A 23019-nucleotide genomic window follows, 5' to 3' on the forward strand; every position below is an offset into this window, starting at 1 on the left:
CTTGTCTGCCATGTCGGCGGACAACGTCCACCCAATCGCCATGATACAGCTCGATATCTCGGCTCGCTTTTCCACGTCAACGGCCCAAATGCCGGTCGTGTATCGGAGGTCCTGAAGAGGGCCGTATCTCACCCAGTTGGCCGCCTGTCTCTGTCCATAGGCTGGCGGCGCGGCGATGCTGTCTCTATGCTCGGCGATTCAGCTGGTGGCCAGGCAATCTCACTGCTCATGACTGCCCTGGTGTGCATCCACCGTCGCGGGAGCTACGGTCTGATCCTTTCGAGACTTTGTTCTTCGCTACTTCCTGCGAGTATGCCAGCCTCGAATCCGGCCCACCTTGCTGATGTGGCCGACTTGGTTGCTGCCAAAGCTGCACAGCTCTCGTTTGGAAACCTGTTGGCCGAACAGACACATCGTATTCTCTCTGTCTATGATCAGCTAGGCATGCGCCCACCAGCAGAACTATTAGACTTACCGTCCACCGAGTCGACACAACAGCTGTTTGAGTGTCTCAGCCAACTACGAGAGGACAAGCATATCGTCCGTATATCTGGATCTGTAGGGATCATCTACGTGGTCACTCTCATACTATTCATGTTCCCGTATTCAGCAATGGTGGCAGTCCAGTCGATCATTATCCACGATAATGAAAGGCGGCCCATCATCATTCAGATAACAGCCGAGGGCCCCACCAAGGTCCAAGTCGAGACTAAACTATCCCTGGACTCTGTGATTTCCGACGCTCTCATAACAAAAGAGACGAGAACAGCCATTCGCCAACGATGCACATACCTCTGGGACGGGTGGGTAGAACAGGCTTTACGAGTCGAACTAGGCAGGTATGGACTCATCTTAAGGGACGAATTCCTCCAGGCGTTCTGCGACTTCATAGTGCAGATTACACAGCACCTGCAGCTGTCCGGCCATTCTCCCCTACAGCCGGCAAAGTCGCAAAAGAACTTCAAAGAGCTACTCGGCTGGAATTACCAGCGCCGTATTCTCGAGACATGCAAAAGAACTTGCCAATGCACCCCAGCAGTCAACACCATAGACCGGGTCAAGAGCTGGCGACACTTTTCGTCCATCTTTGCATACACTCTTGCGCCCATCCAGTGCACTTGCGACTATTGTGGGCCTTCAATCAAAGACTGGACGAGGGTATCCCGCAGATGCACAGCGCACGTCCTTTCCAGAAGGATTGGGTCCATCTTCTCCAACAGCATCATGTGTTGCCTCCTAGAGCCGCAAGGCTCAGTTTCCGTGAGCATGGATATGAACCGCGGCGGCTGTACGATAGACGGGAGTCATATTCTGCGCACGATACGCTCGTTGGGTGGAGAAATCTCCGCCGAGGAGATTGGCGACCGAGCATCGCCACAAATTGCCTACCCTGCATTCTTGAGTCTTATTAGCCCACGCGCGTACGGTAACGGGGACGTCCTTGGGGCCAGCTCACAGGGTTCGAGCATCTACCCCGTGGTTCTGGAAACCCTCGAGGTCGCATCTAACACGGCGTTCACGTTCGTCCTCCGCGAGGGTGTGTTCATTCATGACGGCAAGTACTACGAGCAGCTGGGTCCGGCCAAAGAAAGTGGTGCACTGCACGCTATGACAGTGCCACAGGAGCATTTTTTGGCGCCCATAACTCTGTCGGCACTTCAGCAGCCACTTCCCCTGACGGTGTCTCTGCGCGCAGGCTTCAACGAGATATTGCTCTCCTTCAATGCGCAAGCATCAGGGTGGTACTTCTTCGTGGATGCGTACGAGGCGGTCCAGGCCCTCATGTATCTGGACACTTCATGGCACTGCCCACACGACGTGGACAGTCCACTGCCAAGCATTTTGGAACAGGACGTCGCGATCAGAAAAGTCGGCATGTCTCCATTACTAGATAAAATCAACGTATACACGACGCACGGAGATCGTAGGGCTCAATTTCTGGCGGGCGGGTTTGTCCGCTACAAGGATGGATGCCTTCTCAGAACCGGCTGCTTGACTTGTAGTGTGCATAAAGCTCAACAACTAGGTTACCGATCGGTCATAGTCTAGGTACTGTGAATCATGACAATGGAGGACTTCTGCTCAGTTCTCGTTGGTCCTGGCTGTGTATCGAACCACAGTGTTTCCTGAAACCTCTCAAAAAGCTTTGTCATCCTGGCCGAAAAAACCATAATTAAGCCATACCACGACGCAACCATTGCCAATATTTTGCTTTCGCACCGGTGCATTTGACGCTCTTCTGAAATCTTTACAGACTCTCCAAGCCATCCTGCTATACCTGCACATAAACATCCAAAGCTCAACTTGTCAAATCCTGATGTGGGGTTTTGCCTTTCTCGGCGTCGACCGCTGTCATGTGAGTGTGCATCCGCTGGCCAAAAACCACTTTTTTGGACCGAACTCCATGTCACTCGGTGAAAAGTCGAAGCTGGAAGCATTCTATTGCATTAGGACTCTGTCCATGACTAATTCCAACATGAAGTACGATGATCATGTACACCTGAGCATGGAGGATAGCAAAGGCACATGACTGATATCATTTGCTGCCTCTTTCAGCGAGCTTTGCTAGTTTGTTTGAAAGTCGACTACTGAGCTGCTCCGTGCCATGTCTTGTCCACACGCTTGGCAGAAGTCCAGGCTTGCCGTGCTTCGATTCTATGACGTCGACTCCACAATCAGCTAGATTGTTAGGGCTGAGCATCCGAGCAAGCCTCAAAAGCTGATTCATTGTGACGCAGCAGCGTCGGGGATCTGGGTGGAAAAGACCACGTGACGTAAAATGCATCCACGGGAGCACGTCCCCACGCTGGCAGCACAAAACCGACCAGGGGAGCTACACCCCTGAATTCTTTGGCACCATAGCCCAGTTTAAACGCGTAATGGCGTGGGCTTGCCCCACTGAAATGCTTGTCAACCCCTGACAATCTCCACGAGCTTACTTAAGGTGGGAGTCCTCGCAGCGTTTCAGGGTCTCCCCGACGTCACTTGTGGGTGTTCTGCCGGCGTCCTGTGGTTTTCTGCGCCCGGCGCGCGAGCTGTCCACAGTCTGTCTGTTATCACGGTCATTTCTGGCATCACCTCCCCCAGTGCGCAAGTCAAGCCTCGGCATGCGTCTGTAAGCGCGTCAGCATTGCACCCCTGGGCGGCGCTCTTTTCACGCAACCACAACCACACTAGCTCTGCGCGGCACATTGCGCACACTGCCCCTGACCGCTATGGGGTGGCTGACCCAACGCCTCGGGGAGCTCTCCTCGTCGCTAACAACCGGCAACAGCCACGGGGACGAGGCATGGCACAGCAAAGACCGCGATGATATCTCGTTACCTCTCGCCCGCAACCACAATGACTTGGACACCTCTCACGCGCAGGAGGCGTACAACGCCTCGCCGGACACAACGGCCGCCACGCAAAGAAACAGCGCAGACAAGATCCGCGCCCTCGATGGCCTGCGCGGCATCGCCTGCCTGATCGTATACAACTACCACTTTCTCTGGCCGTGGACGCCCCTGATCCTGCTCGGCTACGGGTCGCGCCCGCCGCTCACACCCGAGGCATACAGCTCATGGACGCAGCTGCCAATCCTCTGCCTCCTGCACCGCGGTCGACCCATGGTGGCGATCTTCTTTGCCATCTCGGGGTATGTGGTGTGCCGGCATGTCTTGCGGATCATTGTCGACGCCCATGACGAGCACAAGCGGGAGGTGATGAGACATGGGGCCAACGACGGTGTGGGCAGTGTGAAAGGGATGGACAAGGCATACCATATTCTCGCAACGGCGTCCTTCCGGCGCGTGTTCAGGCTGTACACGCCCGCGACGCTGAGCATGCTGCTGGTGGCCGTGCTCGCGCAGCTCGGCGGCTTCAAGACCGAATTTGACGTCTACCACGGGCCAGACTCTGTGTACATCAACGGCAGCGTGGGGACGTACTCGGGGACCGTGGACGGGTGGAGGATCACGGGCGTGCGAGGATCCCTGGTCGGCAGCGACGGGACGAGCGTGTACCTGAGCCCGACCGTCAACGCTGGCCTGCTGGTGTTTGGGCCTGGCGGGGGCAGCACGAGCCCGGCGTCCGGCTTTCGACGCCACCCTTCGTACTCGCCTAAGGTTCTGGACGGGGACTGGTCCTGCGAGGGCTGTCCGTGGGTCAAGCTCGGCGGCATGTGGGAGGAGCACCCGCTGGTCTACGACTCGCTGTGGCACGCGGCGACAAACTTTACCAAGACGTACAACGACTGGGCGAACCCATTCACGTTCAACGCGCAGCACACGCGGTACGACCCGCACACATACACCATGCCCATGGAGCTCCGGGGGTCGATGGTGCTGTACTTGTTCCTGCTGGCTACCGCGCGGTTGCAGGCAGTGTGGCGGTTGGTTCTGGGCCTGGGACTGGCGATGTACGCGCTGCGGATCGGGCGGTGGGAGATTGGCACCTTTCTGGGCGGGATGGTGCTGTCCGAGGTCGACATCCATCTTGGCTGGCAGGGAAACAATGACACGACGGACGAGTACATCGCAGACAGCAACGGGCACGGACACGGGCATGCGAGGAAGAAGAGCACCGACCGCACGCTCCCTCGCCATCAGCATCACCCCAGCCCACACTTGTCCACCTCGGCAGCATCACGACAGCCACGCCTCCGGGCCAGACTGATCCGCTACACCATCCTCTTCATCTCGCTGTACCTCCTCTCGTATCCAGACACCCACGCCGAGGTGACCCCTGGTTTTCGCACCCTTGCAGCGTGGTGCCCGAGGTACTACCCTATGTCCATCGAGAAGTGGCGCTTCTACCACGCACTAGGTGCCCTACTGTTCCTCCCCTGCGCCCTGCGCACGCGCTTCCTCGCGCAGACGGTCCTCGAGTCCGAGCCTGCGCAGTACCTGGGCAAGATCAGCTTCGCGTTTTACCTGGTCCACGGGCCCGTGCTGCACAGCCTCGGGTTCTGGATCATGCCGCGGCTGTTTGACGCCTTTGGGGGCAAGGTGACGGGCGAGGTGAATGTGGCTGGGCTCCTCTTCGGGTGGGCGCTGTTGGGCCTGACGAGCTTGTGTCTGGCGGATGTGTGGTATCGCAAGGTCGATGTGTGGAGTGTGGGTGTTGGGCGGAGGGTAGAGCGGTTCATGAGTGGTGGTCTCTAGGATTTAGTGCCGAGGTTTATAGTAACAATCACAAGGTTATGCCTGCAATTTGTATTCTCAGTGACAATATCAACTCTTTGCTTGCTATGAACACGCTACACTAGTGATGCAGCCTTTGTCCGGCGATGCTTATAACACAAGTGGAAGGCCGCCAAGCATGCAGTGCCGTAACCGGATCAATCCCACCGAGGCATACTTGTCGTTATTGTTCGGCATCTCGGGGCCGCTCCGATGATCGGCTCGGCCACTTTGAGTGTGGGGTTCGGTCCAGCATAGCCCGAGGTGGTGGCTTCTCCTCCAGAAGGCGACCCAAATGCGGACCCTGAGTCGTCGAGGGAACCCTTTGAGTGCGGGGGAAAGTAGTGAAATTCAATTCGTCTTTTCTCCTCACCATCTCTCGTCTCCAGCTCGACACATCTTCACACAGAGACGTCATCCGCTAGAAACCCATCACAATGAGCTTCTCTGCCGTCCGCACAGCCCTCCAGAAGGCCCAGACGGCCTTTGGCTTCTGGCTAACGTGAGTGTCTCCAGACTTCTGCCTACAGACCCAGGCCAGCCGACCCCTCCTGCATATTGCCTGAAACTTCCTCCTCGTAACACAAGAACCCACTGGCGTATGCACTGTCGATTGTTAACTTTCGCACTCGCTGACAACACTCCTCCTCGCACAGCTTCCCTAGCGCCGCCGTCGCCAAGCAGTTCCTCCGCACTTCGGCCGCACACCCTTCGGGCGGCTTCAGCTGGGTCCTTGTCGACGCCGAGCACGGCCTGATTTCGGACCAGCACTACTATGAGGTGTGTCCATAACCGGCACATAGCCACCATGGTGCTGAGGCTCGAGTCTGTGCGCGCATGCTCCAGAGCGAGTCCAGACGAGAGTCATAGCACAAGGTCCCAGAGAACACAGACAACACAAGACAAGAGCACGAACATACCAGAGAGGAAGAACACAGAGGGCTGACGCGAGACAAACATTCGACAGATCTGCAACGCCATCGCCGCCGAGGGCGCGAGCCCCATCATCCGCATCCCCTGGGCAGAGGAGTGGATGATCAAGCGCGCTCTCGACTCGGGCGCGCATGGCGTGCTCACGCCAATGTGCCACAACGCGGTGCGTCTTTGACCACTCTCTCCCTGCATCGCACCCCAGCACGCGGCCACAAATTCTAAGCCGTGGCGGCTGCGCATATGAAAGGAAAGACTGAGGCTTCACGAACATATGGCTGACAACCCGCGACCTCAAAACAGGACGACGCAAAGAAGATCGTGAGCTACTCGAAATACCCACCCGTCGGATCGCGCGGCTACGGTCCGCTCTTTGCGCCGCACTCGTTCCCCGGCATCCAGCCCGGCCCCGCGTACGACGACGCGGCAGACAAGGGCCTCATGGTCATGGTGCAGATCGAGTCGCCCCAGGGTGTTGAAAATGTCGAGGAGATCACCAAGGTCGAGGGCCTAGACGGCGTTCTGATTGGTCAGTTTGGTCATAAATCACGTCTGTTCTTGATGGATCGGAGGCGACAAGGGCTGACACATGAGTGGTGATTTGACAGGACCTTTCGATCTCGCCAAGTCGATGGGCGTTGAGCGCTGCGGAGAGCAGCACGAGGCTGCGATCCAGCGCATCCTCAAGGCTGCGAAGGACGCGGGCAAGAAGGCTGCCATCTTCTGTGAGTCGATCTTTCGGCATCTACACCTGAAAAACAGAAAGCTGACTCTATTCGCACCAACTTGAAAGGCACGGGAGGCGACGACGCCAAGATGCGCGCAGACCAAGGCTTTGACATGGTCTCGGTCATCACGGACGGCGGCGTCATGGCGGCAGGCATGTTCAAGGAGCTCAGCACGGCAAGCTCGTCGAGCGCGGCAAGAACCGGGGGCGGATACTGAATGATCATTTACTAGCCTCACGTTTACGAAGCAGTCGCCCTAGCCAATGGGATAGAGAACGAAAACTCTAGGAACTCTTTCGTGTAACCATGGTTCCGCGCTATCATCATGCAGGCAGGGCTGAGTCACCGCCTAGCTGCAGGCTTTGATTGCGAGTGTGGGCGCATTACCTATGTGTTTAATCGTTGGCCTCGTCCGCCTCATCGGCATATGAATGCTCTGACTCGATCCCAGGCAAGGATACGATCGCATCACCAAGGGCGTTGTCCTGGCGACTCAAACTGCATTACACTAAGGCATATGGTTGAACTACAATATATTGATCGACCTACGACAGTCTTGGCCAACCGAGCCCTAGGTCTTGACAATGGAGTACAAACCACTAATGCTCGCTTAGAAAGACCGGATACATTGCCTGTGTCGTTGCTTCACGGTGGCCCCTTATCAAGTACGACATCCGACATGCCATCATCTTCGGTCCAAGCCGAGCTATCCAAACAAGATACCAAGGCTATCACCATGTCATTCATTCCAGGCATGCTAAAGTGTATGATCTCGATGCATCTACGCGAGGAGATTGCATCTATCTCACTCAACATTGCAGGTGGTCTGAACACGACCGGTCTATCAACGATGTGAAGAGTGTACGTGGCATGGCATTGTCTTCATCCAGGACCTTCGTCGCTGCTCTTCTAGCTGCCTAGTCCAGTTGGACGACTTCTCTGAGTGCTACACATCAGTTGGCCAGAGTAAAGACCCCGCGGGGTATCCGACTCCGGAGCTCACCCCTGCAGACAAATAAGCTCTGAGCTTGTGGGGTCGCTCATCGCCATCAACACACACCAGATTGGGATGATCACGCCATTGCCATGCCCGAGGATTTTTAATTGGAGGGGTTGCGGGGATGGCGCCCTCCCGGAACAACGAAGCCAGACATATCAAGCAGCCTGATCCAGCAAAAATTAGTCAAGTGGTTCCAATCGCGACGAAGCCAAGGGGTATTGGTCTGGTACCAAGCAGAACCTCGAAAGCTCGTCATCTCGAATCTACGCCATGGCAACCACCACCATAACCTCTTCTGGTGACGGGGCCGCCGACAAGAGCATCTTCCCCGACGGCTACAAGACATCTGGCCAGCATGCGCCAGTGCCAGAACGAGTACACCCTTTCGAGGCCTATCCCGAGGAGATCACCGGCCCCACGGTCTGGCAGGCGGACGAGTATCGCAACAACCCGGAGAAATGGACGCATTCGTTCACCGATGATGAGATTCGCGAGATTGAACAAGCTACGGACCGCTTCATTGAGTCTGGTGTACCGCTGACAGCAATCACAAAGGTATGAACCAGGTTCATTGCACACACTATGGTATCCTTCATCACAATCTCACCTCTGAAACAGGAACACTTCGCCCTCCCTACCCTCGGCCCCTTCCTCGGCACCCTCCGCTACAAGACTCTCATCAACGGCCCCGGCTTCTTCCTCTTCAAGAACCTCCCCGTGCACACCACACACCCGCACTGGACCCTGCACAAGTCCGCGACAGCCTACATGGGCCTGGGCGCCCACCTCGGGTACCCAGTGTCCCAGAACTCGCGGGGCCACGTGCTCGGCCACGTCAAGGACCTGGGCGAGGACCCGACCAAGACGGACCGGGTGCGCATCTACCGTACCAACGCGCGGCAGTTCTTCCACACGGACGCGACGGACCTCGTCGGCCTGCTGTGCATCGCCAAGGCGATGGAGGGCGGCGAGTCGGACATCATCAGCACCCACCACGTGTGGAACATCCTCCGGCGGGATCATCCGGACGTGGCGAGGACGCTGACCGAGGACAAGTGGTTCTTTGACCGCAAGGGCGAGGTGAGCAAAGGCGAGGGGCAGTGGTACCGCGGGTGCGTGTTCTACCTGGAAAACGACGAGCTGGCCGACGGAGGAAACCGGCGGGTGTACCTGCGCTTCGACCCGAACAACGTCACCTCGCTGTCTCGCTTCAACTCGGGCCCGGACGCGCAGATCCCCCCGCTCAGCGAGGCGCAGCTGCACGCCATCAAGACCCTCGAGGAGACGTGCCTGGCCAACAGTCTGCACATGGTCCTCGATCCGGGGGACATCCAGCTGCTTGCCAACTCGCACGTCCTGCACGCCCGGACGGCATACAAGGACTACGAGCCTGGCACCGTGGACCCCGAGACGGGCAGGGAGAGGCCGAGACGCCATCTGATGAGGCTGTGGCTGGCGACGCCCGAGGACGACGGCGGGTGGAAGCTGCCATACCCAGACTCTGGGTGGAAGAAGAGGGGCGGGATCCAGGTCGACGACAATGCGCCTGCTTGTCCGCTGGACGCGGAGTGATTATTTTACACTAAGCAGGCTGATTTTAGCTGCAGAATTTGTAGGACAGCGGGACATAGAGGAGAGGGGACCAAGCGTCACAGGCAGCGCGAATTCCAGCCAACCCCAGCCCCTACCTGATCTTCCCCACGGCTACCATCACGCCCGCTGTGTCAGCGCGAGTCCAGGTATCCACAAGGTTGACATGCCCTTGATCTGATTTAGTTCGCAACACAATGAAACGTATATGCGGGTGATTCCTTCACAATAGGTGACTTGGGTTCAATGGAAGTGGCGATGGGCTGGCTACCTTTACGGCGGCGACTGCTGGGACGATCAGAGCTCGTGGATGTTTGCTGTGGTTGATGGACGGCTGGACGGAGGATGATGGCTTGGGTGAGAGTGCTGCAGGATGTGATTGTAACGAACTGTTCTGTACGATCCAGCTCCGCATTGTGTCCTTATCCCTTTCTCGATTATACTGTTGGATTCTGTAGTTGCCGCACTTTGGCGGATGAGAAATGGTGAACAGGCCTGCTATCTGTACCATTCGTCATCTAGGGACGGTTCTGAATTCATTTTTAACTCATTCTGGAAGCAAATATAATACTTTGTGACTCAATTTGCAAATTCTTAAATCAATCCGCCGACACGACCACGTATGGAGTTCCTTGCTTGTCAAGTTGGTCGGAAGTCGCTCAGTTACAGAGAAGGCTCCCCAGCCAATAAAGTACGAAGCATTCGTCCAACATAAAAGTTGACTCGGCCCTCAGGGCTCTGGTCAACCCCCAAGAAATTGCGTTGCCTTGAACACCTTTGGCACCGTCTTGACATCGACCTTGTCCCGCTTCAGGCCCCGCTCGACCACACTAAACACGACCTGCTCCCGCCTCGGCGCCTCCACCAGCTCGGCTGTCCATCCTCTCTCCTCGTTCCAAGCCCCCGGCGTCAGGCTCTGCAACCCATACGGCAGTTCCGAGTTCCTTTCATGCCGCCGCCCGGGGTTCGGGTCCGCCCACACAGCGGCGCGCTCGTCCTGAAGCGTCTCGAGCATGGCTTCGGTGCCTATGTGCGCGAGAGTAACCCGCGGGCACGTCTTGGGTGTTTTGGATCCTCCGGCTCTGGGCATGATGGCGGCCGTATCCTGCGTGCTGTTGCGCTGAAGTCCGTCTGCTATGTCCGTCTCGTACCAGAGACACATGCCGCCGAGGTGAGATGGGGAGGCGAGCGTTGGACCTTCTCTGCCTGGTCCTGTTATCCGGGATACCAACAACTCTACACTGGTATTATCGCCAAAAAAGCTGAAGGATCCAGCGGTATGCGTGGCGGCAGGAGCAGCAGCAGCAGCAACAGAAGCAGCAAAAGCAGGCCTCCTTTTCTTCCGGAGGGACGTTTGACAAGCCAACGCGCCCCTTCCAAGGGCTATGTGTTCGTACTGACGCTCGTCATACTTGAGCGTCAAGCGCGAGAAGATGTCAACGTCGCACATGGGCAGGTAGAACCAGGGCTCGCTGGCGCGGGAGCGCCGGTCCTGCGAGACCTGGTCCATGGACGGGCCATGGCCCTGCTCGCGGCTTCCCATTAGCGCCCACTCGGCGAGCAGCACCTCGTCGAGCGAGGGGAACAGCCTCAGCAGGTTGCACAGCTTGCGGGTCTTCGCCCAGGCCTCGCCGGCGTGGTTGACGAACCTGCTGCTGTCGCCCAGAGCGAGCCGCCTGGCCCTGGTGAGGTCCTGGGGGAGGAAAACGGACAGGTTCCACGGGATTTCCCGGTCCCCGTAGAGCAGCGGTAATTCTCTCTCCGTGACGTAGTCGTCCTCGCAGTCTCCAACATACAGCGTGTCGGCGGCAAAGTTGAACCAGGTGAGACCGCCGTGCTCGCGAGCATTGAAGAGCACCTGGTACTCGGCCCAAGTCGGCCCGTCGCCTTCCTCTGCACTTGTGATAAAGTGCCCTGGGTCAAGTCTATCCACAATCGCCCATAGCGCCGCGGTGTACTTGTCGGAGCACGTTGCCCTTGTGCCGAAGGCCAGCTCGTACCCGCTCTCTATCAACACCTGACGCGACTCCGCGCAGACGTGTAGAAACGCCGGAATGGGCGCCCGGCTGAACAGCTGCGATCGGCGGTGTGTCTGCCAGAGCAGCTTGGGAGGGCAGCCGTCCCGGTCGAGCATGCGCTGCAGCCGCTCGAGCGGCACCGGCTCCGGCTCACCAGGCTTGCGTGGCACCTTCCAGGGGTATGTCGCGCCGTGGTAGGCCAGAGAAGGGTGCAAGGTGTCTGCCCTGAGTGACCTTCTCGCGGCCGTCCCCTGTGGTTGCCGAGGCTGTTCTTCCTGCGTCTGCGTGCAGAGGGCCTCGCAGTGCGTGTGAAAGTCCTGGCGGGCAGCCTCGTACGATGGGAACGGGTCGAAGCGCTCCTGAACGTGGACGACGCGCTGAGGCGTCGCGAGGAGGTAGATTTGCCGGCGCAGCTCGAACGGCAGTTTGGGGAAGGAGTGGAACAGCGACAGGTCCGTCATGATAGCTCAAGCCGCGGAGCCCAGTCTCCTTGCTTTCGACCTTTGTATTCTGCTGAAGAGCTGCTGAGTGATTTTGTACTCTGATGTGTTCTTGCCAACACTATTGAGAACTGGCATAGGGGCTGGGCTGGGACATTGAGCATTGCCAGTTGTAATGAATGGCGGGGGTTGTGCCTGCCCGGGTGAATTTACTCCTTGTTGGAAATAGAGATTAGACACATGCCAAGCCATGCTGGCCGGGTTACGTCTCTGGGTGGGATTTGGTAGGGTCAAGAGTCAAAACTACAGTGTCCCCATGAATGGTGCCCATGAATGGTCCCCGGGTGGAGCCCGAACGGCCCCGAGCATCAGGAGCTACAACCTGGATTGGGAATAGCAAAGTGTCGTTAGCAGGATGGCGCGGAATAGGCAGCCGCGGCTATTTTTAGGTGCTCCGGGGACCACGCAGGACCACCCCTCCAGAGAGTAGCTGCCAAGACTGGAGGATAATGTCAACCGCCTTGACCTGCCTTGCAAGTGCTCGCACTCGTGGACGGCAGGCCAGAGTGTGCATTATATATCAAAAGTATGCGTGTCTCAGAGTGCAACAGTATCAACCAGTGCGCCATCACCACAGCTTATGACCGTGTGGTACGAGATCGAAAATGTTGTAGCTCGATGGGACAGCCATTTGTCTCTTTCGCATGCTCCAAAGTAGACAAAGCCTGGGCCATGGTTTGGGGGTGCGCAGCTTTTGTTCGCCTTCTTAATGTGTGTCAATCAAGTACATCCATGCGGAGTAATGCCCGAGTCTACTTGAGTATACAACTGTAGACTGATGATAGTGCAAGACAATCAGTTGTGGCTCAGCCCAGATGGCCCCGTTGTCATGCTCAGCATCAAACCACGTCGCTCAACAATTCGCTGGATTTTCTGCATAAACTATTACGCTCATACATCACCACGATGCTGTGTCCCCCATACAAGTCGCATTTCCCCTCGGCACTTCAGACCTGAGGGTCCAGCGAAAACTCGAGATTCCCAATGTCCACCGCATCCCGCATCATCCCCTTGTCCACCACACTCCACACCACCTGCTCCCTCCTGGGCGGGCACACCTTTTCCGAAGTCCAGCCGATCTGGCGATCAAACGGGGGCGGCATGATGGGCCGCGCCGAGAAGATATCCACGCTATCCCGGCGCACCTGCGCTCCGGACACTGCGTCGCCGTCGTCACTCGCCACGATGCCCGCCCACACAGCCTGGCGCTCAGCCTGCAGCGCCTCAAGCATGTCCTCCGTGCCGACGTGCGCGAGCGTAATCCTCAGCATCGTCTTCATGGCGGGCAGGCGCGGCAGGCCACCGAGCCCGCCGCCGAGGGGCGGTTGTCCTGCAAGAGTGGCCAGATCAGCGGTCCACAGCCGGGTCTGCTGGGCAAGAAAGGAGTGGGCTTCCTCCTCCTCTGCTTCTTCTTCTTCTTCTTCATCTGGCAGTCTTCCTGCGGCGCTGCTGCCGGCACCTCCTCGGCGCGGGACCCAGGGGTGTTGGCTCTTGAGCACGGAGTGCATCTGCAGCGCCATTGCCGCCACCGCGGTGGCCTGCTGCCCGTCCTCCATCTTGTACACGCGGGGCGAGAAGGCGTCGATGTCGCGCATGGGGAGGTAGAACCACGTCTCGCTCGCCCGGGCGATGCGGTCACGGTGGACCTGCTGCGGAGAAGGGCCGTCGGGTAGCCCGGCCCCGGTCTCGGCGTCTACAACAACATGAACATCATCACCATCATCATCGAGATGGCCCCCCAGCAGCGCCCACTCGGCGAGCAGCAGCTCCTTGAGGCGGGGGAACAGCCGCAGGTGGTCGACGAGGCCCATGTAGGCGTGCGGCACGTGTGCGAACCAGGTAGAGCCGGCCATGGAGCTGGCCCCAGGCAGGGCGAGGCGGGTCACGCGGGCGAGGTCGTGCGGCAGGAAGACGGACACGTCCCAGGGCTGGCTGTGGAGGAGTAGCCGCGGGTAGTCGCGCTGCTCGGGGGCAAAGTCGGACCCGTTGTGGCCGATGTACAGCACGTCCCGGGCAAAGTTGAACCACGTCATGCCGCCGTGCTCGCTCTGGCGGAGGAGCCGCTCGTCGATGTCGGCATTGTTGCTGTTGTTGCCATTGCTTTTATTCATATCAGCATCATCACCTGCATCATGATCGTCACCGTTTTCGTCATCACGACCACCACCAACGGTCATCCCCGGAAGCATCATCCTGTCCCACAGCCTCTCCGTATACGCCCGGGAACAGGTCGCCCGCGTCCCAAAGGCAAGCTCGTACCCGCTCTCGCGCAGCACCAGCCTCGACTCGGCACACGTGTGCAGCAGGGCCGGCACCGGCGTGGTGCTGTGCAGCCGCGTCTGGCGCCACAGATGCCAGGCCGCATCCTGGTCCCGGTTGGGGTGGTCCGGCAGCAGCAGCTGCGCCAGGGCAGGGACCTCGTCGCCGCCGTGCTCCTCGGGAGGGAACCAGGCGGCACTGCCCGGTGTCTGCCAGATGTGGGAGAAGTACGCGAGGGACGGGTGGAGTAGCGGCTCCTGCTCCTGCTGCTCTTCCTCTTGTCGTTGTTGCCGTTGCCGATAGCGTTGCACAACCTGAGGCCACTCGGTGCGAGGGGCGTGGTCGAGCACGTGCTGCCGCGTGGCCGCGTACGTAGCGTCCGCAGTGAAGCGCTCCTTCACGTGGACTACGCGCTGTGGCGTGGCCAGGAGGTAGATGATCCGTCTGAGCTCGTAGGGCAGGCGTGGGAACGGATGGAATTTTGCTGTCGCGGTGACCGTTGACTTGGTCGGTAATGGGGCCGGTTGTGATGACGGCGCTGGTGGCAGAGGCATGACGGGGAGACGGGGTGGGTGCAGGTATTGACAATGCTGCCAGCAGTTCGATTTCGAGTTCAGGGTCGGATGAGCAACTAGATGTCTTTCTTCCCTTTCGCCACGAGGATTGGATGATGCTACCAGTGTTAAAGGCCGTTGTCGAGGGTTGGATATGTTTATATCGAGTCTCGGCGAGCACGGAACCGGCCGACCTGCCCCGCAATGTGAGCTGGTAGTGGGACAGATACCTGGTCAAGGGGCCAAGGCTTCCCCTGTCCAGGGTCCAAAGACCCTGTAAGCGAGGGGTTGTGCTGACGGACAAATGTAAAAGTGCTGCCAGTCTGCCTGGCAAGGCGAAATGCAGCTGCCAAGCATGGAAACTGCCGTCGTTGCCAGGGCCACAGGGGCGAGAGCGAGACGAGCCATGCAAGGACCGCTCTCGTCTCCGCGCTGTGGACGAGACGCAAGGGTCCTTTCCCGACCCGTGACATCGGCTCGCGAAGGCCTAACGGAACGGACGGGTTTTATCTTTCAGCTCGCCAATCGCAGCACGCCCTGGAACCCGCTGACGTTGACAGCCTGAGAGCTGGCCACTCCCTGTGCCAACAAATCCACCTCGTCGTGCTGCTGCCCCAACCTGGCTAGCAAATGAACTCCTTCCCTGCTCGACTCGCGAATAAATCCCTTTCCCCCCCCGTCTAGTAAAGACCCAAAGCCCTCACAGCTCGTCCCGTGGGCTCTGCAGCCGCAACGACCGCCGCGCGCGCTCCTCGTCGTACGCCTCGCACCGGAACACCCACTCGCAGCTGCGCCGCTGCCGCGTGCGCCGCGCTTGCAGCTGCCGCTCCCACTCTTGCGGGTTCGCCGAGATGCTGGACGACCGGTGCATGGCCGCGGCCTGCTCGCGCTCGGGCACAAAGCCGGGGGTCCAGCGGCCGCAGTCCAGCGAGCTGAAGATGGCCCAGCGCGTGATGGTGGGCGGCTGGCATTGCGGTGGTTGTTGCTGCTTTCGGACAGGATGGCCGGCTGTTTGTGTGGCGGAACTGCTGTTGTGATGTACGATATGATGTTGCTGCTGCTCTCCGACCAGCGAAGACCCCTGCATGATCCGCAATGCCTTGTCGCTCAAGAGGCCCGCAGACCCGGTGTTGATGCATCCCTGTGGGATGTCGCTGCCCCAGAGAAGATAGTACATCATGTCGTACAGCAACCCCATCCTCAGACACCCGTCTGCCTCTTCGCCCCCGAACACGAGTCGATGGTGGAAATGACGCCCCCACCGCGCCCTGTCTATCGTGTACTGCCGCACAACCCGAGTACCTGGACCCAGCCGTCCCATGACGGCTGACAGGTGGTCATTGTCCAGGTACGGCGTCAGGTGGATGAAGTGCAGCACCTCTGTGGGCGGGGGCTGGCTGGGAAGCATGCGCCGCCAGCTCGCGCCGGCGCGGAGGAAGGCCTCGTGATGCCGCCGCTGGGAGCGCATGTCGGCCATGGGCAGCTTCAGGGAGAGGATGTCCGGGGGTGCGTGCCGCTGGATGACCGCGTACGGGCCGGAAGGGCCCGGCGGGTCGGTGATGATGTGCGGCTCTGCGAACAGGAGCGGGCCGAGCAGGTGCTCCAGCAGCGGATTCGGTTGCGCATGTTGCTTGGTCTGCGCGGCAGGCAGCAGGAACAGGTGTCTTTGCAGCTGGGGCGACGTGGTGATGAAGCGGTGCCAGGCCCTGCAGACCCTCTGGGCGGAGGTGAGGAGGGTGCCCTGGTCGAGCTGGAGCAGGATGGACTCGAACACCTCGGGGATGGAAAAGGCCGCAGAGAATGCCGGTGATGGCGTGACGGTGGTGGTGACACTGCGCTGGCTAGTCTTTGGTGACGCTCGTCCACCGCGACTGCGAGGCCCTTTCTTTTTCGCCATTGCTTGACTGATAGGAACAACACTATTGTGCATTCGTGAAATGGAGAGGTCGTTCATTTACCCTCGCTGTCGGCTGGAGGGGACGAGGCACGTCTCGTATCGTGATGACTCATACGCGTCGTCACAACCCCCTGCGGTGCCAGGCTCTTTTAGAACTGACCCCAAAATAGAAAGTGTTCCGTTTCAGACAACCAAAACCACGGCACCCCAGATTTCCAGCTCCAGACTAAATGACCAGCCGCAGAAACGAGGACTCATGCAGCCTTCTCAACGTTTCAGTGGTGCTGCTGCACCACTCGCGTGCGGAGCAAGTCATGAAAGCCTGCTACACACCCGCTCTTGCCTTGTCGTCTGCCCTCAAACAAGCAGGCTTCGTGTGCTCACTGCAACAAACTTGCGCTCGAACAATGTCCTGTCCGTTTCGCAGGTGCTGAATATTTCTGCCAAACCCAAGCTCATCCGTATCTGGCCTTGGAGGAAGCCACCTCGTGCACCATCATCTCGCCCTTCATCATGAGGCCCTGATATCTTCTTCTCACCTGGGTACACTGCTCATGCCAGACGATCCCTATGGTGGGTTCTCGTCCGAATCATTGGCCATCCGCGAACGGGCTGCTACGAGCAACATTTGTGACTAGTTTGACAACGGCGAAACTCTATTCGCCGGCTGCCTAAGTCTTTGTGGCGCCAAGCGTGATTACAACATCAAAAGAGGGACGGCCTCTCAGAATCAAGATTGAATACCTGCTGTGCTTCATTTTTATCTTCCCAGGACAGAATTGGTAGTATCAACGTCATTAAATAAAGTCACCGAAATGCAGATGTGATTTGTGCAGGAAAAAGTGGTTCGCTATCGGTCTCTTGCAAGGCGGCACATTCTGTTCAAGTTGACGCAGGGATGCTCTGCACCCTCGCCTGTGTAAGTTGATGCCCAGCAGCGACAGTACTAACCACTGCTTAGTGCATGAGGAGAACCGATTTTGCACGGATGAGTAGAGATCTCTGATGCCATTGAACTGGCAAAGATCAGTCTCTTCTGGGTCAAGGCTCGCGCAGGTATCAGAGGCAGCTGCTGAGGACGGGGGCAGACGCCGCTGGTGCTTGCCTGTCCCAATCAGCCGCCCATATTGTGAACGCCATGCCTATTGGTCTGGTGGATGGCAAAAAGGCTTGACCAGGTCCTTGGAGCTGGCGCTAATATCTTCATTGCACTGCCTTTTAAATCAGATTTTCTACCGCTACGGCCTGCCCGCTCCCAGTCTTCCCAGGTTGCGAGCATTGATCAAAGGGGTAGCAAAATGCGTCCATGTCAAGCTCCTCTTGAAAACATTGCTTGGACTGCCTGCAACACACATGGATCTATCTGTGTTTTGCCAATCCGTATTCTTCTCGGATTCTCTCCTCCTCGACATTCTGCGCATGATGCTGACCGCTTCCAGGCGGTCCCAAGCTTTGACATCATTGGTGTCTCGCGCACCAATATGAATGCAAAGAGAGGCAGATCACGGATGTGGACATGTATGCGCAGAACGCACCGGCCCTGCACATCTGTTCGCCTGCCTCCACAATAGTGCAACCTTACGCAGTGATATTTTCCGCCAGTAAGTCCAGTGCTTCGGACGAATGGCCAGGCTCCGCCATTCCCCGCGGTGTCAAAACATCGTGTACATCCATGCAGGGCGAGCAACTTGCGCTAAGAACAGGCTCGGCATTTTCCCACAGTTGCCAACAGCATTTGTTGCATGGCCGTCCAATTACCCCAGATGCGGGCGGGCTGCAGCCGCATCCGACAACAAGCTCAGACATTAGTCAGGGGCAAGGCACAAGACGCATGACGTCCTCGCCTTCGACCACAGCGATAGGTGGATCTGAGAGTCTCCACCGGGGCTGTTGTTTCTTGTTTCAATTAGCCAGGACCCCTGCGCCGCGTGGAGACTGATCATCCATGGCCGTGTCCCATCGAGACATGCGGACCTGGATGCTCCGAGTTATGGCGGAAAAACAAAGCAGAATGTCCACAGGAGATCCAGATTACCCAGGCCAACGGAAGACAGGGATCGGCACGGAGACAAGCTTCACCTATATTGAAGTGCCGGAGCCAAGCTCGAATCGGGGCACCCGCGGGCTGTCAAGATCAAGGCGGACGGACCCCTGACGTATAAAGCAACAGCCTCATCCTCGTTTCCCCAGAGAAGCTTTCTTGTCTCGGCCAAGCAGCATTGGCTTCCCCTTCTCTTCAGCCGACCAACTCACAAACACCCGACACGATGCACCTCCCCACCGCCACGCTCGTGGCCTGGATGCTCTGGCCCCTGCTCGCCTCGGCGGCCTCGCTCCAGAAGATCACCGAGAACTTTGGCTCCAACCCCCGCAATGTGGGCTTCTACATCTACAAGCCCGACCGGGTCCAGGCCAAGCCCCCGATCCTCGTCGCCATGCACTACTGCACCGGCACCGCACAGGTACGTGACGCCCGCGCTGCTAGCTGGACTCGATCATTATACTGACCATTGCCGTGTCCCGCAGGCATTCTTCTCGGGCACCCAGTACAAGTCCCTCGCCGACCAGTACGGCTTCATAGTCATCTACCCGGACAGCCCCAACAGCGGGCGGTGCTGGGACGTCTCGTCGACGCAGACCCTGACGCACAACGGCGGCGGCGACTCGCTGGGCATCGTGTCCATGGTCAAGTGGACGATCCAGCGCTACGGGGCCGACGCGGCCCGCGTGTTCGCGACGGGCAACAGCTCGGGCGCCATGATGACCAACGTCCTCATCGGCGCGTACCCGGACGTCTTTGCCGCGGGCGCCGCCGCCGCCGGCGTCCCCTACGGCTGCTTCGCCGCGGGCTCCAACAACTACGCCGCGTGGGTGTCGCAGTGCTCCCAGGGCAACCTGCGCCACACGCAGGCCGAGTGGGCGCAGATTGTGCGCAACGGCTTCCCCGGCTACAGCGGCTGGCGGCCCAAGATGAGCATCTACCACGGCACCAACGACGAGACGCTCAACTATGCAAACTTTGGCGAGGCCATCAAGGAGTGGACCGGCGTGTTTGGCGTGTCCGCCACCCCGACCCAGACCATCGCCAACAACCCCGGCAACGGCTGGACAAAGACCGTTTACGGCTCAAAGTTCGAGGCCTACAGCCTCGCCGGCGGCACCCACGGCATCCCGACACAGGAAGGCAATATCATAGCCTTCTTCGATTTGAAATGCACCAGCAACTGTTTCTCATATGGCAAGTAAGGAATGCTGAAGTTCAAGGTCATGTCGGCTTAGTCATCCGAGACATCACTTGTACCGATACATGTCGTGAAAGCACCACATAAGTTTTCTCCTTCAATTAATCAATTGCTCAAGCCCATTTTCAAAATAGAAAGCAGGATGTTGAACGGACCGATGTGAGGGGGAAGATCTGGGAGAGTGGACGATAGGTGCGGGACATGTGGACCAAGCTATTTCGAGTACATATTTGCGGTTTGTGTATATGCAAGAGTTGTGTGCTTTTGAGACTGTCCGTAGTTTCACATAACGTAATCCACGGGTAAGCGGGTCACACGGGTGAACGGGTCACCTTCCAGTAACTCGTACGACAATATATAAGACAATTTAACCACAACGCCTTAAATCAATTCAAACTATTCAGAATCCTCTTCTTCAGAGGCAGATACAACTTTCTGACACGTACGAGCATTATGACCGGGCTCGCCGCAGACGCCACATCGTCGCGCGCGCGTTTCGGGCCTCCTCGTACGACCACTATTCTGACTCGTTTCCGCTATTAACTGCTGCGTCACATCGATTTGAGCCTTCAAATCCTTTGCCTGATCAATCGTGAGGGACCCTCCTTTCTGTAGCTGCTTTCTTTTCGTACGACGACGGCGGCTAAGGCGGTCATTTGCATCTCGAAGTTCGGCGAGCTCTTGGCGTATAAGGTCCTGCTCGTGTACCATCATTATAACTCCTTTTTCCAGCTGCCGTAGGCTCTCAACAATGGACGACGGTGAGCTATTCTGGTGTCGTATGATGCGATTTTTAATATACTTCGTCTGCGATTCGGTCTCAATTGGGTTGTTCGGCGTCTTTGAAACCCATGGGGGTGGTAGTCCAGCAGAGGAACCAGGTGGTGTCGGCGTATGAAACTTCATATCTAGCTGCGAAATCACATAATTCGGGTCGTACGGTACTAGGCCTGTCGCTCTAAAGCCTGCCTGGATGTTTGATTTGGTCATTGCAGCGTCGTACGCCTTATAAAAGGCTGGGAGGAAGTCCTCCTTTGAAACGTGGGTTACGTGCGCCCGCATTAGACCTTCGATTTCTTTACCGTACGCCCGTTTCAGAGGTCCAAAACACCCAACATCGAGAGGCTGGAGCTTATGCGACGAATGAGCAGGCATACAGAGCGTGATAATATTCTGTTCCTTGCAGTAGAGCTCGAAATCGACGGAATGGTGGCTCTCGTGGCCGTCGAGGATAAGGAGGCGGTGGGTACCCTTCGTACGACTCTTTGTATGGAAATCAAAGTGTTTTACCCATTCTAGGCCTCTCTCGTTCGTCGTCCAACCGTTTTCTGAAAGCGCGATTACCCAGTCGGCCGGTAGAGGGCTATTCGCGGTCCAGGAGTCGAGGTGGACCTTCCCGGCGAAGATAATGTATGGCGGGATTGAATAGCCGTACGACGCGATACCCTGGATTACTGTAACCCATTCCTGATTGCCTTGTTGTACGGCTCTTGGCCTCCCGCGTCGATCGGAGGTCGTAACGACAGTTTCGGCGGAGATCTTGCCCATCGCGAAGCCCGTTTCGTCGAAGTTATAGATATCGTCATCGTGGATCCCGTATTTCGCGATTATGTTTCGTACGAGCTCAAACCACGCGCGATACGCGTCCGGATCCTCGCAAAGGACCCTCTGGTAATCGATTCTTCGATTAAAACGCGTACGGAGCTCAGGTCGTCGTCGTACGAAGGTTGAGGCCCAGTTCGTTCCAACGCGTGGCGCGTCGCGTACGCGGAGGAGTCGATCCGCCATTTCTCGAACACCACTTAACCGCGGTGGAAATGAACGCGAATCTAGGTCGAGTACGTATCGTACGATACTCTCCTCTTCGTATGAGGTTAATTTCTGGCAGGGTGGTCGGGTGTCGTGTTTCGCAGCTCGGCCGTGGTATCGTTGCTGGAGTGTCGTACGAGATACATTATAGATCTGCGCAGCCTTTCGTACGCTTAATTTTGGGTCGGATTGGAGCGCATTTAACGCTAGAACCAAATCACTTTCAATTGATTGTCGTCCCATGATTGGAGGTGGAGAAAAAGGAGAAGGAAGTGAACCTCAATTAAATCGCAGTAAAGTGACCCGTTCACCCGTGTGACCCGCTCACCCGTGGATTACGTTATCGAAGAAGCATCTTTTTACAGGTGAAAATGACTCTTTTCTTCTCGTGTTGTCGCAACCCTTGATACGCAGCATGGACCCCAATAACTCCAAGACCTTGAAATCTCTGTTCATTCGAAGATGAACAGCCTCCTTCTCGAAGTAAGGTGACTTCGAAATACATTCAGTACACTCCACTGGCCTTTCTCACCAACCACTTCCATCAAATCTTCACCAAAGTACTCGCAGTTCCGCCCTTCAGGCTTAGTGGAGATCCTAGGTAATCAGCTCTTTTGACTTCGTCCTTGACAGTGAGACTAAGTACTGCTCGCCATTAAGATCTGCATCGATCAAACCGAACAGGGTCTGTCGTCTGTGAGAGAAGCCTCCGGTGTGCTGTAAGACAGCCGGAAGGTGTACTTGTTTCGCCTTGTTGGTGGAAATCGTGGTCGCGACGATGTTGCGAGAGCATCAATGCTTGGCATGCGTGGCCCGAGATCTCCGCGCCAGAGAGGAGTGGTTGGGCGGCATCAGTGCTCGGAATCTGCGATCGGTAGACGTTGTCACCCAACCCACGCGACTCCCCTTCAAACCAGCACACGCGAGATCTTCCTGGTACGCGGTCGACCACGTTGTCGTCGCATTGAGGTCGCAGGTGAACCAGCTTCGCAACTTGTGCCCGGCTCTTCTTGCGGGCCGCGACCACTCTATGCGAACCCCAGTTGGCTTCGAGTCTCAGCCTGTCCTCTCGAATGCTTGCGAGGTAGTCAGGCTCAGACGAAGCTGCGCAAGTGCAGGACTAGACTGACTTGACTCCAAGTGTACACACTTTGGGCAGATTAGACACCCAAACATGACCAGCTGGAACATGCCGCAGAGCTTGTCGTTTCCGCACCGGCCGCAGATGATGAAAAGGATCATACAGCGGGTTGGGTCGGGTCCTGCAGTACAGAAACACGGTTGCCCAGCTTTAGATCGGCAGACCCTCCACAATGTCGCGGTTAACTCT

General features: G+C 57.5%; 7 protein-coding genes across 7 annotated transcripts; 5 read left to right on the forward strand and 2 right to left on the reverse strand.

The window, feature by feature from the left end:
- Positions 1-82: 82 nt before the first annotated feature.
- On the forward strand, positions 83-2144 carry B0I36DRAFT_332219 (uncharacterized protein). Its single transcript, XM_046155083.1, has one exon. It carries the CDS (start codon positions 187-189, stop codon positions 2047-2049), a length of 1863 nt encoding a protein of 620 aa, XP_046008464.1. The 5' UTR covers positions 83-186; the 3' UTR covers positions 2050-2144.
- Positions 2145-2991: 847 nt separating this feature from the next.
- Positions 2992-5196, forward strand: B0I36DRAFT_332220 (acyltransferase family-domain-containing protein). Its single transcript, XM_046155084.1, has one exon. The coding sequence runs from the start codon at positions 3216-3218 to the stop codon at positions 5142-5144; it is 1929 nt and encodes a 642-aa protein (XP_046008465.1). The 5' UTR covers positions 2992-3215; the 3' UTR covers positions 5145-5196.
- Positions 5197-5498: 302 nt separating this feature from the next.
- Positions 5499-7417, forward strand: B0I36DRAFT_424612 (Pyruvate/Phosphoenolpyruvate kinase-like domain-containing protein). Its single transcript, XM_046162287.1, has 6 exons — positions 5499-5664; positions 5819-5942; positions 6130-6258; positions 6396-6621; positions 6701-6817; positions 6886-7417. The coding sequence occupies exons 1-6, from the start codon at positions 5600-5602 to the stop codon at positions 7035-7037; spliced, it is 813 nt and encodes a 270-aa protein (XP_046008466.1). The 5' UTR covers positions 5499-5599; the 3' UTR covers positions 7038-7417.
- Positions 7418-8090: 673 nt separating this feature from the next.
- On the forward strand, positions 8091-9392 carry B0I36DRAFT_250557 (uncharacterized protein; the record flags this gene model as incomplete). Its single annotated transcript, XM_046150552.1, has 2 exons — positions 8091-8375; positions 8439-9392. The coding sequence occupies 2 exons, from the start codon at positions 8091-8093 to the stop codon at positions 9390-9392; spliced, it is 1239 nt and encodes a 412-aa protein (XP_046008467.1).
- Positions 9393-9960: 568 nt separating this feature from the next.
- B0I36DRAFT_387337 (uncharacterized protein) lies at positions 9961-11889 on the reverse strand (the record flags this gene model as incomplete). Its single annotated transcript, XM_046161165.1, has 1 exon — positions 9961-11889. One exon carries the CDS (start codon positions 11887-11889, stop codon positions 10153-10155), a length of 1737 nt encoding a protein of 578 aa, XP_046008468.1. The 3' UTR covers positions 9961-10152.
- Positions 11890-12875: 986 nt separating this feature from the next.
- B0I36DRAFT_353106 (uncharacterized protein) lies at positions 12876-16638 on the reverse strand (the record flags this gene model as incomplete). The annotated part of the gene is made up of 3 exons (XM_046157180.1): positions 12876-14135; positions 14188-15034; positions 15575-16638. 3 exons carry the CDS (start codon positions 16636-16638, stop codon positions 12876-12878), a joined length of 3171 nt encoding a protein of 1056 aa, XP_046008469.1.
- A 2300-nt stretch (positions 16639-18938) lies between these two features.
- On the forward strand, positions 18939-19884 carry B0I36DRAFT_251283 (carbohydrate esterase family 1 protein; the record flags this gene model as incomplete). The annotated part of the gene is made up of 2 exons (XM_046150601.1): positions 18939-19100; positions 19165-19884. 2 exons carry the CDS (start codon positions 18939-18941, stop codon positions 19882-19884), a joined length of 882 nt encoding a protein of 293 aa, XP_046008470.1.
- Between the last annotated feature and the right edge of the window lie 3135 nt (positions 19885-23019).

The sequence above is a fragment of the Microdochium trichocladiopsis genome, assembly GCF_020744255.1.
Source record: "Microdochium trichocladiopsis strain MPI-CAGE-CH-0230 chromosome Unknown B0I36scaffold_9, whole genome shotgun sequence".
In the NCBI taxonomy this organism is placed as follows: domain Eukaryota; kingdom Fungi; phylum Ascomycota; class Sordariomycetes; order Xylariales; family Microdochiaceae; genus Microdochium; species Microdochium trichocladiopsis.

Bases quoted from the DNA above. Each gene is read 5' to 3' on its own strand.
- B0I36DRAFT_332219 (XM_046155083.1), top strand. From the start codon at position 187: ATGCTCGGCGATTCAGCTGGTGGCCAGGCAATCTCACTGCTCATGACT.
- B0I36DRAFT_332220 (XM_046155084.1), top strand. From the start codon at position 3,216: ATGGGGTGGCTGACCCAACGCCTCGGGGAGCTCTCCTCGTCGCTAACA.
- B0I36DRAFT_424612 (XM_046162287.1), top strand. From the start codon at position 5,600: ATGAGCTTCTCTGCCGTCCGCACAGCCCTCCAGAAGGCCCAGACGGCC. The intron at 5,943-6,129 runs GTGTGTCCATAA...AACATTCGACAG, and splicing joins CGGACCAGCACTACTATGAG to ATCTGCAACGCCATCGCCGC. The intron at 6,818-6,885 runs GTGAGTCGATCT...CCAACTTGAAAG, and splicing joins CAAGAAGGCTGCCATCTTCT to GCACGGGAGGCGACGACGCC.